This window comes from Scomber scombrus, chromosome 7 (assembly GCF_963691925.1).
Source record: "Scomber scombrus chromosome 7, fScoSco1.1, whole genome shotgun sequence".
NCBI lineage: Eukaryota > Metazoa > Chordata > Actinopteri > Scombriformes > Scombridae > Scomber > Scomber scombrus.
In genome coordinates this window covers 32,081,109-32,096,108 of record NC_084976.1, presented here as the reverse complement: position 1 = coordinate 32,096,108, position 15,000 = coordinate 32,081,109, and the positions used below count along the sequence as shown (strand labels likewise).

General features: G+C 42.0%; 1 protein-coding gene across 1 annotated transcript in view; it reads left to right on the top strand.

Moving 5' to 3' along the window:
• The window catches only part of LOC133984004 (copine-4-like), a 30,361-nt gene extending 15,581 nt beyond the window's left edge, over window positions 1-14,780 (top strand). The window contains exons 7-11 of the mRNA XM_062423219.1: window positions 198-296; window positions 9,059-9,145; window positions 10,871-10,930; window positions 13,908-14,041; window positions 14,768-14,780. Coding sequence (XP_062279203.1) covers window positions 198-296; window positions 9,059-9,145; window positions 10,871-10,930; window positions 13,908-14,041; window positions 14,768-14,780 — 393 coding nt within the window. The remainder of the gene's footprint in view (window positions 1-197; window positions 297-9,058; window positions 9,146-10,870; window positions 10,931-13,907; window positions 14,042-14,767) is intronic.
• The last annotated feature ends 220 nt before the right edge of the window (window positions 14,781-15,000 follow it).

Here is a 15,000-nt window from a genome sequence, read left to right as displayed (position 1 = left end):
CTATCTATCTATCTATCTATCTATCTATCTATCTATCTATCTATCATTTATTAAAACAAAAACACACAACAGAGAACGAGCTTTTGATCTTCATCTGGACACAAACATCATCCCTGTGATCAGCGTCGTGATGATGAAACCCTGCTGCTAACACCACCATCATTAACAGAGAGGTGTTCCTGTTATTTTGTCCACAGTGCACCGTGTGGGACTGGGACTCCAACGGGAAACACGACTACATCGGAGAGTTCGAGGCGACGTTTAAAGAGATGAGAGGAGCCATCGATGGGAGACAGGTACGCTGATCTCTGCACGGCTGCAACCAATCATCAACAATCAGCTTCATGCCAAATATGAGATCACACATGAAATAATACACAAACACTGCTGGTTGAGGATTAAACACTGGGTATCATTTAGGTTTTATCCGATACTGACGCCAAACCGGTACTTTTGAAACGGTGCTGGTGCTTTAAGAATGGAAAACATACAAACTTTGTCCAAAAACGGTGCCTTTTTTATTTTTAAGGCATTTAGTGAAGTGCAAGTTGAACAGAATATTAATTTAAATCCCTACATAATATAAACGCAACACACAGTTACACACACACATACTCTCTCACACACACACACAGTTGGGTCGTGTTGCAGTTATTGACCGAGCTGCTTCATGCATTTGATTTTTCGTTGTCTTTAATAAAATCTACTTTCATAGAACAGATGAACATGTTGCTGCAGCTCATGATGTTAACTCTGCTGCAGCTCATGATGTTAACTCTGCTGCAGCTCATGATGTTAACTCTGCTGCAGCTCATGATGTTAACTCTGCTGCGGCTCATGATGTTAACTCTGCTGCAGCTCATGATGTTAACACTGCTGCAGCTCATGATGTTAACTCTGCTGCAGCTCATGATGTTAACACTGCTGCAGCTCATGGTGTTAACTCTGCTGCAGCTCATGATGTTAACTCTGCTGCAGCTCATGATGTTAACTCTGCTGCAGCTCATGATGTTAACACTGCTGCAGCTCATGATGTTAACACTGCTGCTGCTCATGGTGTTAACACTGCTGCGGCTCATGATGTTAACACTGCTGCGGCTCATGATGTTAACACTGCTGCGGCTCATGATGTTAACACTGCTGCGGCTCATGATGTTAACACTGCTGCGGCTCATGATGTTAACACTGCTGCGGCTCATGATGTTAACACTGCTGCGGCTCATGATGTTAACACTGCTGCAGCTCATGGTGTTAACTCTGCTGCAGCTCATGATGTTAACACTGCTGCAGCTCATGGTGTTAACTCTGCTGCAGCTCATGATGTTAACACTGCTGCGGCTCATGATGTTAACTCTGCTGCCGCTCATGATGTTGACTCTGCTGCGGCTCATGATGTTAACTCTGCTGCAGCTCATGATGTTAACTCTGCTGCAGCTCATGATGTTAACTCTGCTGCAGCTCATGGCGTTAACTCTGCTGCAGCTCATGATGTTAACACTGCTGCGGCTCATGATGTTAACTCTGCTGCAGCTCATGGTGTTAACTCTGCTGCAGCTCATGATGTTAACTCTGCTGCAGCTCATGATGTTAACTCTGCTGCAGCTCATGATGTTAACTCTGCTGCAGCTCATGATGTTAACTCTGCTGCGGCTCATGATGTTAACTCTGCTGCAGCTCATGATGTTAACTCTGCTGCAGCTCATGGTGTTAACTCTGCTGCTGTATGAGAGGAAAAGATCTTTAGCTTCTTATTTAAGCTGAGATACTGAACTGTGAGCAGCAGCTTCTTAAAACTCAGCAGCTCACAGTCTGAGCTCCTCTGCTCGTTAAACACCTGCTCCTTAATGATCTGAGAGCCTGATTGGCTGCTGCTGATTGGCTGCAGCTGATTGGCTGCTGCTGATTGGCTGTAATACAGAATGACAGCAGAGAGACCAATGAATGTCCATATCAGTTATCTCTTTATGTGCAGCTGATATTGATTTTAATTCCCTCCTCACATACTTTACACTCCTTCCATGAAACCAAACGTGTCATTTTCTTCAGTTTTATCAGCTTTGAACCTTTAAACTGTATTTATTTTGTGTAATCTTCAACATGGAGTATAATTTTTTACATGTGTTGCATCATACTGAGCCTGATCACACAGAGAATAACATCTGTAAATGAACAGTTTATGCAGCTGGAGGAGAAACAGTCAGAAAGGCTGGGATCTGTTCTCTCTGACAGGAAGTTCCTGTTTCTCTCCTTGAGCTGCAGAATCAATTAAAAGTCTCAATGAGAGTCAGACAGAGCTGTTTGTTAAGACCTGGAGACACAAAGAGGAGACACTAAAGAGTTAATGTGCAAAGCTTTGTGAGTGTTGAAGCACTTAAAAAAAGCTCAAAGTAATTATGAGCCGTCGTGCCCAAACCCAATGAGATATGAAACTGAAACACTCCTGAAGGCTCATAAAATGAAAACTGATGCACAATAATTACAGCTTCAAATGTGATGAAGATCCAAACAGAGCATCGTCCTGTTGGTGAGCCAGAACCAGACTTAAAGCATCACAAGATCCTAAAGAGAAGATAAGAGTAGGGATGCTCGATATTGACTTTTCTGCCGATATCCGATAGTCCCCAACTCTTAATTTCCGATACCGATATCAGCAGGCTTTTTACACCAAAACTATTAAGTAACAACATAACATATCTCCTACTGTTGAATTAACACATTATGCCTCATTTTATTGTGATGCTCCACTGGATGCAAACATAAATGCAACATGGCTTTCCACATGTAAACACTGTCTGTGCAAAATAAGAGAACAACTTCAACTTAAGTTATGGAAAAAGTACCAACATGGCACTGCCATATTTATTATGCTGCTTTGCAGTCATTTACTATCCGTAGGGAACACTTGGAAATAGTTCCAAACCACAGACATAAGCCCCGTTTCTGGAGGCGGGACCTTTTATAGGAACGTCCTCTCACTCGCTCCTCTCAGCTGTTGTGTCTCCAGCAGAGTAGGACCCAGATAGGACCCAGATAGGACCCGGATATGATCCAGATAGGACCCGGATAGGACCCGGATAGGACCCAGATAGGACCCGGATAGGACCCAGATAGGACCCAGATAGGACCCAGATAGGACCCAGATAGGACCCGGATAGGACCCGGATAGGACCCAGATAGGACCCGGATAGGATCCGGATAGGACCCGGATAGGACCCTGATAGGATCCAGATAGGATCCAGATAGGATCCAGATAGGACCCTGATAGGATCCGGATAGGATCCAGATAGGATCCAGATAGGACCCTGATAGGATCCGGATAGGATCCAGATAGGATCCAGATAGGATCCAGATAGGATCCAGATAGGACCCTGATAGGATCCGGATAGGATCCAGATAGGATCCAGATAGGATCCAGATAGGATCCAGATAGGACCCACCGGACTCGCCGAAAGGATAACAGAAAACAACGAGAAGGTAAACCTTCTGTCTGTGTGTTCGTGTTCATGATGGTGGACGCTATGAACTTGTTAGCCACGGTTAGCTACGGTTAGCAACGGTTAGCAACGGTTAGCTACAGTTATCCACGGTTAGCCACGGTTAGCTACGGTTAGCCACGGTTAGCTACGGTTAGCGACCCACGAGTCTAGCGTGTTGTTGTTGTTATACGTCATCAAGCGCCGGTAAACGTCCCATGTTGCGTTCATGCAGGCTCGGAAATGCTGAAGCCTACAGAAAAAACATTGGTTATAAAAACCTGATACCGATACTTCCCGATATTACATTTTTAAGTGAATATCGGCCGATAATATCGGACATCCCTAGATAAGATATTCCTTTATTAGTCCCACAATGTATAAACTGTTCTAACCTGGAGGAATGAGACTCTTTAGAAACAGGCTGCTGGTCAATGATCTGCAGCAGCAACACTGAGTCCAGCTGTTTCCTGTTTCCTGTTTCCCTTTAACCAATCAGCTGCAGGCTGAGAGCAGAACGCTTAGTGACTCCAGCAGAGAGGAGCAGAGTTTATATTTGCTGAAGCAGCAAAACGTATTTGTTTTTTACTTTAAGAAATAGGAGACGCATACTGTCGTCCTCCCGGGTCAAATTGACCCCGTCTGTTTTGACTGTTCCTTCTTTCCTCCCTTACTTCCTTCCGTCTGTCCTTCCTCCCTCCCTCCTTCTCTCTTTCTTTCCTTCCTCTCTCTTTCCTTCCTCTCTCTTTCCTCCCTTCCTTCTTTCCTTCCTTCCTTCTGTCCTTCCTTCCTATATCCCTCTTTCTTCCTTCATTCCTTCTTTCCTCCCTCCGTCCTTCTCTCTTTCTTTCCTCACCCCTACCTTCCTCCCTTCCTTCCTCTTTTCCTTTCTCGTTCCCACCCTCCCTCCTTCATTCTTTCCTCGCTCCCTCCTACCTTCCTTCCTCCCTTCTTTCCTTTCCTCCCTCCTTTCCTTCCTTTCCTTCCTTCCTCCCTTCTTCCTTTCCTTCCTTCCTCCTTTCTTTCCTCCCTTCCTCCCTCCTTTCCTTCCGTCTTCCTTCCTCCATTTCTTCCTCCCTCCTTTCCTCCCTTCCTCCTTTCTTTCCTTCTTTCTTCCTTCCTTCCTTCCTTCCTTCCTTCCTCCTTTCTTTCCTTCTTCCTCCCTCCTTTCCTTCCGTCTTCCTTCCTCCCTTCCTTCCTCCCTCTTTTCCTTCCTTCTTCCTCCCTCCCTCCCTCCTTTCCTTCCTTCTTTCCTTCCTTCCTCCTTCCTTTCCTTCCGTCTTCCTCCCTTCCTTCCTCTCTCTTTTCTTTCCTTCTTCCTCCCTTGCTTCCTTGACTAAAGGACAACAGGAGGGTTAAAGCAGGATTTTGTTTGGCGGTGTTTGTGCTCAACAGGAAACAGACGTTCCAGGGTAATTTCAAACTAAAAGAGCGTCTTTAATAACACGTCTTGCATCGCAGCTTTTGGCTCGTTGCTCATTAAATCTCATCGTTAGAGACACATGAACTATTCCTGCTGGCTCAATGTGTTTATATGTATTTATTCACTAGTATTTGTTGATATTCTGATTGTAAATTCATTGTTTAATAACTCAGAATATGATCAGTGGAAATGATGAGACTCATATTAAACCCGACACTCTTCATATGTGACCGAATGGAAATGATGATAAATGAATGAAAGGGTTTAAAATGTGACAAACAGACTCTTTAACTCTAATAAAACAACAGAATACAGACTCATATATGACACATTTCAGTTTATAATCTATGTTGGAATTAATTGATAAATGTTGAACTGGTCCTTTAACCCTTTGTGCCTCACTAAGGACATTTTTGGCTTTGGAACAAAATTGTCCCTCTGAGATCCTTCGGGACAAAACTATCGCCATAGAAACCCATTATAACTACTTTTTTTTTTAACCCAATCTGCCAAAAAATGACTCTTTCATGCATTCCTGTACAAAAAAAACGAACATTTTGAAGCCCTGTCTGCAGAAACACAGCTCAGAACACAGGAATGCATGAAACAGTTAGGGACAGTTTTATCCCTAAGGATCTAAAAACCTGTCACTGCACATGCATGAATTAAAATCAGTGTTGTTTGTAATCATTGTCATTTCTCAGACTGTGATAATCCCCCCAAAATAATTCACTTTGCATTTATTATATAGAAAATAATTCATTTGTTTGTGTTTTCTTCATTAAATAATAAAGTAGATGTTATATATTTAAACAAACATTTAAAGGGTTAAAATCCTGAAAATGAATATTTGATGTTTATTATCAGGACTGATGTTGGTTAAAATAAATAATCAATTAAAAGTAGAGAATAATAGTAATGTAGCAGAACATTAACCCTCCTGTTGTCCTCGAGTCAAGGAAGGAAGGGAGGAAGAAGGAAGGAAAGGAGGGAGGGAGGAAGGAAGGAAGGGAGGAAGAAGTAAGAAAGGAAAGAGGAAGGAAGGGAGGAAGAAAGAAGGAAATGAGGGAGGAAGAAATGGAGGAAGAAGGAAAGAAAGAAAGGAGGGAGGAAAGAAAGCAGGGAGGAAGGAAAGAAGGAAGGAAGGAAAGAAGGAAGGGAGGACGGAGGAAAGAAGGAAAGAAAGAAGGAAGGAAGGAAGGGAGGGAGGAAGAAGAATGGAAAGGAGGGAGGGAGGAAGGAAGGGAGGAAGAAGAAAGGAAAGGAGGGAGGAAGGAAGGGAGGAAGGAAGGAGGGAGGGAGAAGGAAAGAAGGAAGGAAGGGAGGACGGAGGAAAGAAGGAAGGAAGGAAGGGAGGAAGGTAAGGAAGGAGGAATGAAGGAAGGAAGGGAGTAATGTATAATATTTTGACACATTCAGTAATATGAGATATGTTGGGATTAATGGTGAACTGGTGAACTGGTCCTTTAGGCTGATTAACCGGCGTTAGCCTGTAGCTGCGATGCTAACCGGGTCATTAGATGCACATTTTGACCTCAGGACAGTTTAAACAGAAACGAGCTGATCTCAGTAAAAAACTCCAATTAGCAGCGTGACGGCGCTTCATAAACACACCTCTGGGGGGAAGAAGAGGGTTCAGGTTTATTTACTGAGACAGACGGTGTGATGTAATTACTGCGAGGAGGACGAGCTAATGAAGACGCAGCTGTCAGAGGAGACGCTCATTAAACTGCTGTGTTAAACGCTGCTCAGGATCAGGTGGTTGGGAGAGGCACAGAGAGAGAGGAGGGAGGGGGAGGAGGAGGAGGAGGAGGAAGAGGGGGGGGGGGTTCCTCCTCTCAGCTGCCTCATTATCAGTGACGAGGAGTCCAAACATCTCCAGAGCCGTGATCCTGTGTGACTGTCGGGAGGAAATAATACCACAGCTTTCATTAACCCGCCTGCTGTCAGAGAGACTCTCCTCCTCCTCCTCCTCCTCCTCCTCTTCCTCTTCCTCCTCCTCCTCCTCCTCCTCCCAGAGAGAGCTGATAGATGCATCATAGTGACTGGAGGATATTTCACTGATCAAAGTTATTGATCAGCTTTCACTCCTGCAAGCGTCAATGAGGGTTTTATTGTGTCCATGTGGTTTAGTTTAAATGTAAAGGGTTAAAATGTGAAAATAAACGTATGAATAACTTCACACATTAGAGGATTATTGTCATAATGCCTTGAATTTAGACCCAACAAATGCAGAACACTGACTCAGATAGTTCTTCCCAAACCAGGTTTATTTCTGGGCACAGAGGTCAGATGCAGAGGGAATCCAGAGTGGAGGAAGCCAGGTAGATGAATGGGATATTGTCCAGTAGAGGTTCAGAGCTGAGGTTCAGGGGGGTCCGTGGAGGCCACTGAGAGCAGGGGGAGATGTGCTGGAGAACTAGGGCAGAGCTGAGTTCAGGGATCCAGGTGTGAGCAGGATGGTGGCTGAAGCCCGGGATTCTGCACACAGACAGGTAAGCAAATGGAAGGAAACAGCAAAAAACGTATAGAAGTAGAAGGAGCCAAGGTACAATACCACATTGGTAAACTGACGATCTGGCGAGGAATGGAGTGCAAGACCGGTCCTTAAATACTGTGAGTCGTGGCTTGATTGCTGATAGAAGGCAGGTGTTCAGATGCTGAGGAGAACTCCAACTCCGCCCAGCTCGAGGCCAACCTCCACTTGGGTCCAGGAAACTAAACCAAAAACACTCCCATTAAAGGGGAGGAAAAAGAGGGAACAAAAGAAAAAACACAGGGATCCTGACAATTATGGTAAAAATGTCTAAGTGGTGTAACCATAAAAACTTTGTACCAAATAATTCAACTTGCTTAAAAACAGTAAATTGTCAATAAAACACCATATCAACTAGTTTGGCATGATCTTACATTATAACTTTATATTAAATAAAGGTAATGGAATACAATTGTTCTAAATATTACATTTACTCTGGTTACCATGGAGATCAGGAAACATTTACATGTTTTAAATGAAGTCATTATTAGTATAAGTCCACTTAAATACACTGTAGGTGATAAAATATGTAATATTTATCATTCTTTTGTGGTTACACCATTTGACATTTTCAGGAGCATTCAGTCTTACTTTTGGTAAAAAATGGTGCTTTTTATTTATCGGCCTCTTTCCACCGCTGAAAGTCTCCTCACAGACACAGATACAGGACTCTGAGCTGAAGCCTCCAGAGAGCTCGTCCTCGTTTTCGTCCCGACTCAAACACAGTCGCACGGTCGCCACGGTTACACGTGATGGAGTCGCTGTGAATCCTCTGCGGTCTCGTTTGGGCCACTGAAGGATTGTGTTATTCTGGGAGGCTCCATGAATATAAAGCTGCGGTTCACTCCTCCAGATGTTCACTGTCTTCTGTCTGCAGCTGAAAAATGTAAAAAGATTTAATCTCATTACTGCTTTTAATTGAGATTATGTTCCACAAATTCAATTAATCGTCCGGTGTTTCTGGTCTACGAGGCATAAAAGGTTTTAAATTGATTTTTTTATTTTTTATTATTTGACACTTGTATAGGCTTCCTCTCAATGAACTATTCATAGGACTATAGGACCTGTTCACTTTGCACACTGATTTTTTGCACTTTTGCACACAGCTGCCAACTCTTCTTCTTCTTCTTCTTCTTCTTCTTCTTCTTCTTCTTCTTCTTCTTCTTCTTCTTCTTCTTCTTCTTCTTCTTCTTCTTCTTCTTCTTCTTCTTCTGTGTTTTTTATCTTGTTATTTATGTGTACGAGTGTGTTGTGGTGCGAGCTGTCAAATGAATTGCCCTCCAAGGGATAAATAAAGTTGTCTTGAATCTTGAATCTTGAATTATGGTAAATGCACTAAATGAACAGCGAGTATTATTTTGCATAGTTGAAAGACGCAAACCTCAGTGCGCTGCGTTAGTAGATCAGCTGCACATTTTTTGCAGGTGATGTCAAGTTTGCACGTTTCTACACACGCAGACCTTTAGTAAATCATCACCATGTATGAAAAGTGTTATACGAATAAAGTTTTATGATGGAGGAAATATCTGTGTGTTCTTCTGTTGAGTTTGAAGGATGATGAAATCTTTCTGATGATGTAGATAAATGCTGATGATGTCATTTCCTGTTGTGTGTGTTTGTGTTCAGGTTCAGTGGCCGTGCATTAACCCCAAATACAAAGTGAAGAAGAAGAATTACAAAAACTCCGGGATCGTCATCCTCAACCAGTGCAAGGTGACCAACATGTTTCTGTTTATTGTATAAAGATCAATGATGTGATGCAACTCACTGTCCAGATGGTGTAACCGGTCATACAAATCTGAGACAGGAAAATAAATATGAACTAAATATAACTCACAATTATTTAGTAACAATTGTTGCTGCTCAGTATTAACATATAATATTTATTTTCATTAGATGTGTTTAACCTTTGTGTCGTCGTACCGGGTGAAATTGACCCCGTCTGTTTTGACTTTTCCTTCTTTCCTCCCTTCCTTCCTTCCTTCCTTCCTTCCTTCCTCCCTCCCTCCCTCCTTTCCTTCCTTCTACCTCCTTTCCTTCCTTCTTCTTCCCCTCCTTCCTCCCTTCCATCCTTCCTTCCCTCCTTTCCTTCCTTCTTCCTTCCTCCCTTCCTTCCTTCCTCCCTCCTTCCTTGCCTTCCTTCTTCCTCCCTTCCTTCCTTGACTCGAGGACAACAGGAGGGTTACAGAGGAAAGAAGGAAGGGAGGAAGGTAGGACGGAGGAAAGAAAGAGAGAAGGGGGGAGGGAGGAAGGGAGGAAGGAGAGGAAAGAAGGGGGGAGGGAGGAAGGGAGGAAGGAAGGAAGGAGGGAAGGAAAGAAGGAGGGCAGAAAGGGGGATGGAGGAAGGAAAGAAGGAAGAGAGGAAAGAGAGAGGAAGGAAAGAAAGAGAGAAGGAGGGAGGGAGGAAGGAAGGAGGGAAGGAAAGAAGGAAGGCAGAAAGGGGGATGGAGGAAGGAAAGAAGGAAGAGAGGAAAGAGAGAAGGAGGGAGGGAGGACAGACGGAAGGAAGGAAGGGAGGAAAGAAGGAACAGTCAAAACAGACGGGGTCAGGGTAATATCAGTTGCACCAAACATTTTAGTTTAAACTTTAATATAAACTCGTATTAATCCAGCGGAGGTGAAGCTTCTTGTTTCTTCACAGCTGACAGACTCTTACAGGAAGTTAAAGTTATGCAGCTCTGAACATTTCCCTCCAGACGCTGCTCGCTCAGCAGCGTCTGGAGGGAATCGAGCCGGCGGATAAAAGCCAGATAACATTTAACCTGATGACACTCGACACGTGAAGAGTTCTCACTTTAAAAAACAGTTAACGCTCGTTGGAAAATGAGCCGTTGCAACGACACGGAAACCAATTACTGAGCTGGTTTGTGAAGGACGGGAGGTAATTTACACTTGATGGATGAGACGTCTGAGAGGAAATGAGAAGGAAGGAGGAAAGGAGCAGGAGGAAGGAAGGAGGAAAGGTAGTGAGGATGCTCAGAGGTAACGAGTTCATCCATCTGTCAGCTGCTGATGTTTAATGATAAAACAGTCCACGAGTGTGTTCCCTTAAATCTCGGTTGGACACCTACGAGCAGGATTTATGACATCACAGCTAGTCTGGAGCCAATCGCGGTCGAGTATTCAACGTAAACAAACGTGATGTGGTCGTAAATCTGCTGACAAACACTTTAAAGAAATATATAATAAATGTGTCTGATAAGTGAAGCAGAGATGTCAGACACACTTTATTAGTCAGTGACTTCAGTTAGTGTATTAGTGTGTGTGTGTGTGTGTGTGTGTGTGTGTGTGTGTGTGTGTGTGTGTGTGTGTGTGTGTGTGTGTGTAAAAGGCTGCAGCGGTGTGATTGACAGGTCAGTGAGGGCGGAGCATGAATGAAAGTTGGACTTTAGAGCGCCGTCTGATGTCACTTCCTGTTTTTATTTGTTCTGTCTGCAGATCATCAAGATGCACTCCTTCCTGGATTACATCATGGGAGGCTGTCAGATCCAGTTCACAGTGAGCACACACACACACACACACACACACACACACACACACACACACACTAATACACTAATACACTAATACACACGCATACACACACACTAATACACTAATACACACACACACTAACACACACACACAGATTCAGGTCACACTCGGGTCTCCCAACAGAAGAACTTTTCTGCCCCGTCTTCTTTAAATAACTCTGACCTGACGTCCCAGTGGAAACGGTAACCATGGCGACACCACCATCCATCCCAGTGTCCCAGTTAGCAGCAGCAGCTCTCACTGAGGTTGGACCAGTTAAACCAGTCAGACTCATTATAAACTCAGACTTAATGATTCTCCCGGTCGGACGTCGACCTCGAGATGAAACCTGAACTTCATCCTTCAGTCAAACCTCCAGATTAAAGTTTTAATCAATTAATCGATTTAATAACCAATCAATAAATTAATGATCTCAGTGATTTTTCAAGCAAAAAAACACTAAAAATCATCTGATTCCAGTTTTTCAAGTGTTCGTATTTTCTAGCTTATTATGAACTGAATGTTTCCTTCTACTTATTGACATTTGATAGACTAAGTCCCCAAAAACAAAGCATTATGGGAATTGTAGTTCTAACCCTGAGAGCTGAGATCATCCTCCACATCGCTGCTGAGTCTTATGATAAAAATATAGAAGCAGAGTCGAGGTTTCTGACACAGTTTCATCTCCTGCCAACGTGAACAGAGACGAGAAAACCAGCAGCGGTTATAGTTTACAGAACAACCGTCATCAGGATCATAAAACTAATTTAAAGTTGTTATATAGAAGTGTTTCTGGAGTACGACGAGTATTAGGGCCAGACTAAGAGAAAAAAATGTTTCTGTAGAAATTAAGAGAAAAAAGTCGTAATATTGCGAGAAAAAAGTTGTAATATAATGAGAAAAAAAGTCGTAACATTACGAGAAAAAAATCGTAATATTGCGAGAATAAAGTCGTAATATTGCGAGAATAAAGTCGTAATATTGCGAGAAAAAAGTTGTAATATAATGAGAAAAAAAGTCGTAACATTACGAGAAAAAAGTCGTAATATTGCGAAAAAAGTCATAATATTGCGAAAAGAAGTCATAATATTACGAGAAAAAAGTCGGAATATTACGATAAATAAAATTGTAATATTACGAGAAAAAAGTCCTAATATTGTGAGAAAAAAGTCGTAATATTACGATAAATAAAATTGTAATATTACGAGAAAAAAGTTGTAATATTATGAGAATTAAGTCGTAATGTTACGAGAAAAAAGTTGTAATATAATGAGAAAAAAAGTCGTAACATTACAAGAAAAAAGTCGTAATATTGCGAAAAAAGTCGTAATATTGCGAGAATAAAGTCGTAATAATGCGAGAAAAAAGTCGTAATATTGCGAGAATAAAGTCGTAATATTGCGAGAAAAAAGTTGTAATATAATGAGAAAAAAAGTCGTAACATTACTAGAAAAAAATCGTAATATTGCGAGAATAAAGTCGTAATATTGCGAGAATAAAGTCGTAATATTGCGAGAAAAAAGTTGTAATATAATGAGAAAAAAAGTCGTAACATTACGAGAAAAAAGTCGTAATATTGCGAAAAAAGTCATAATATTACGAGAAAAAAGTCGTAATATTACGATAAATAAAATTGTAATATTACGAGAAAAAAAGTCCTAATATTGTGAGAAAAAAGTCGTAATATTACGATAAATAAAATTGTAATATTACGAGAAAAAAGTTGTAATATTACGATAAATAAAATTGTAATATTACGAGAAAAAGTTGTAATATTATGAGAATTAAGTCGTAATGTTACGAGAAAAAAGTCATAATATTACGATAAATAAAATTGTAATATTACGAGAAAAAAGTTGTAATATTATGAGAATTAAGTCATAATATTACGAGAAAAAAGTCGTAATATTACGATAAATAAAATTGTAATGTTACGAGAAAAAAGTCATAATATTATGTTGAACATTTTATTCATTTATGTATTTTCCTTCTTAGTTTGGCTCTAATACTCCGTCGTACTGGAGCTTTGACTTTGTGGTAAAAATGTAAAATATGAGAAAATAGTTCTGCTCAGATTTGTTTGTTTTGGGGAAAAGATTCACAGAGAATCTCCTCAGACTCTTTTTAACAGTTTCACAGTTTATGAAACCGATGTAAACTTTCCTCCTTCGACAGATTGAACATCTTTCTTTCACTGAGACTCAAACAGGACGTCGCTCTCTGTAAACACGGCCGCCTCCGTCTCCCTCAGCGCTTTAATGTTTAATCAGCTCTGCAGAGAAGAAAAGAGTTTATTTTAAAATGTTGTGCATGTAGAGAAGAGAGGAAGCTGCAGGTGTGTTGCTGCTCAGGATCCAATCAGCTGCTCAGGATCCAGAGGAGAAACGTCTGAATGAAGAACAGACGAGTTTTTATTTCTTTTTGTATTTAAAGACAAAAACAAGCCGATGATTCCCTTCAGACACGTTGAAAGCTACTCTAAACTCAAATATGCTGCTGATGCTACACAATAATCTCCTTTCTTCCATCCTTCCATCCTTCTTTCCTTCCTTCCTTCCATCCTTCCATCCTTCTTTCCTTCCTTCCTTACTTCCATCCTTCCAATCTTTCCTTCCTTCTTTCTTCCTACCTTCCATCCTTCCTTCCTTCCTCCTTTCCTTCCTTCTTCCTCCCTTCCATCTTTCCTTCCATCCTTCCAACTTTCCTCCCTTCCTTCCTTCCTTCCATCTTTCCTTCCTTCCTTCTTCCTCCCTCCTTTCCTTCTTTCTTCCTTCCTTCCATCTTTCCTTCCTTCCTTCCATCCTTCCATCTTTCCTTCCTTCCTTTAGTTTTTATTCCAGCAGAGACTCAGAATATTAATATAGAGAATATGGAAATGTAAAGAATATGTGTTATTTAAGTACATTAAGTATCTATTTAAGTATCTAAAACGCTGCTCTCTGATTGGTCGTTGTGTCTGCAGGTAGCCATCGACTTCACAGCGTCTAACGGAGATCCTCGTAACAGCTGCTCTCTGCACTACATCCACCCGTACCAGCCCAACGAGTACCTGAAGGCTCTGGTTGCTGTGGGAGAGATCTGCCAGGACTACGACAGGTCGGTCCACATTACATCATCGCCCAGCAGCCAATCACAGCAGCTCATTTATTAAGCTTCCTGTCGTCCTCCCCGGGTCAAATTAACCCCTACTGTTTTGACTGTTCCTTCTTTCCTCCCTCCTTCCTTCGTCTGTACTTCTTCCTTCCTTCCTTCCTCCTTACCTTCCTTCCTTCCTTCCTTCTTCTTTCCTTCGTCCTTCCTCCCTTCCTTCTTCCTTTCTTTTCCTCCCTTCCTTCCTCCCTCCTGTCCTTCATTCCTTCATTCCTTCCTTCCTCCCTCCTTTCCTTTCTTCTCCCTTCCTTCCTCCCTCCTGTCCTTCCTTCCTTCCTTCTTTCCTTCCTTCTTCCTTCTCCCTTCCATCCTTCCTTCCTCCCTCTTTTCCTTTCTTCCTTCCTTCCTTCCTTCCTTCTTCTTCCTTCCTCCTTTCCTTCCTTCTTCCTTCCTCCTTTCCTTCCTTCTTCCTTCCTTCCTCCCAACCCTTCCTTCCTTCTTCCTCCCTCCCTTCCTTCCTCCTTTCCTCACCTCCTTTCCTTCCTTTCTTCATCCCTCCCTTCCTCTCCTCCTTCCTCCCTCCCTTCCTTGACTGGAGGACAACAGAGGGATAAAGTATGACTGCAGTGAGGCTCTGATTCATGTCTCACTGACCTTCAGCTGCTCTCTGTGTCTCACGCTGAATCTCATTATCAGACTTTTATTTCATTAAACTTCTTTTCATTTTTGAAGGTCTCACATTTGAAAGCTGCTGGATGCTTTTCTTCAGGCTTCCTGCAGATTTCAAGGAAATATACGTGATTTAAATCTAAAAAGCCGACAGATTCAGACCAGCTGAGCACAATGACATCTGAAGAGTTTATATTCAAGGTTATAATCAATGAATCTTTATTATAAATCATAACAGAAGTCATCTCACAGCAGATCTAGACTGGACTCAACATTCCCACATCATGCACATGAAG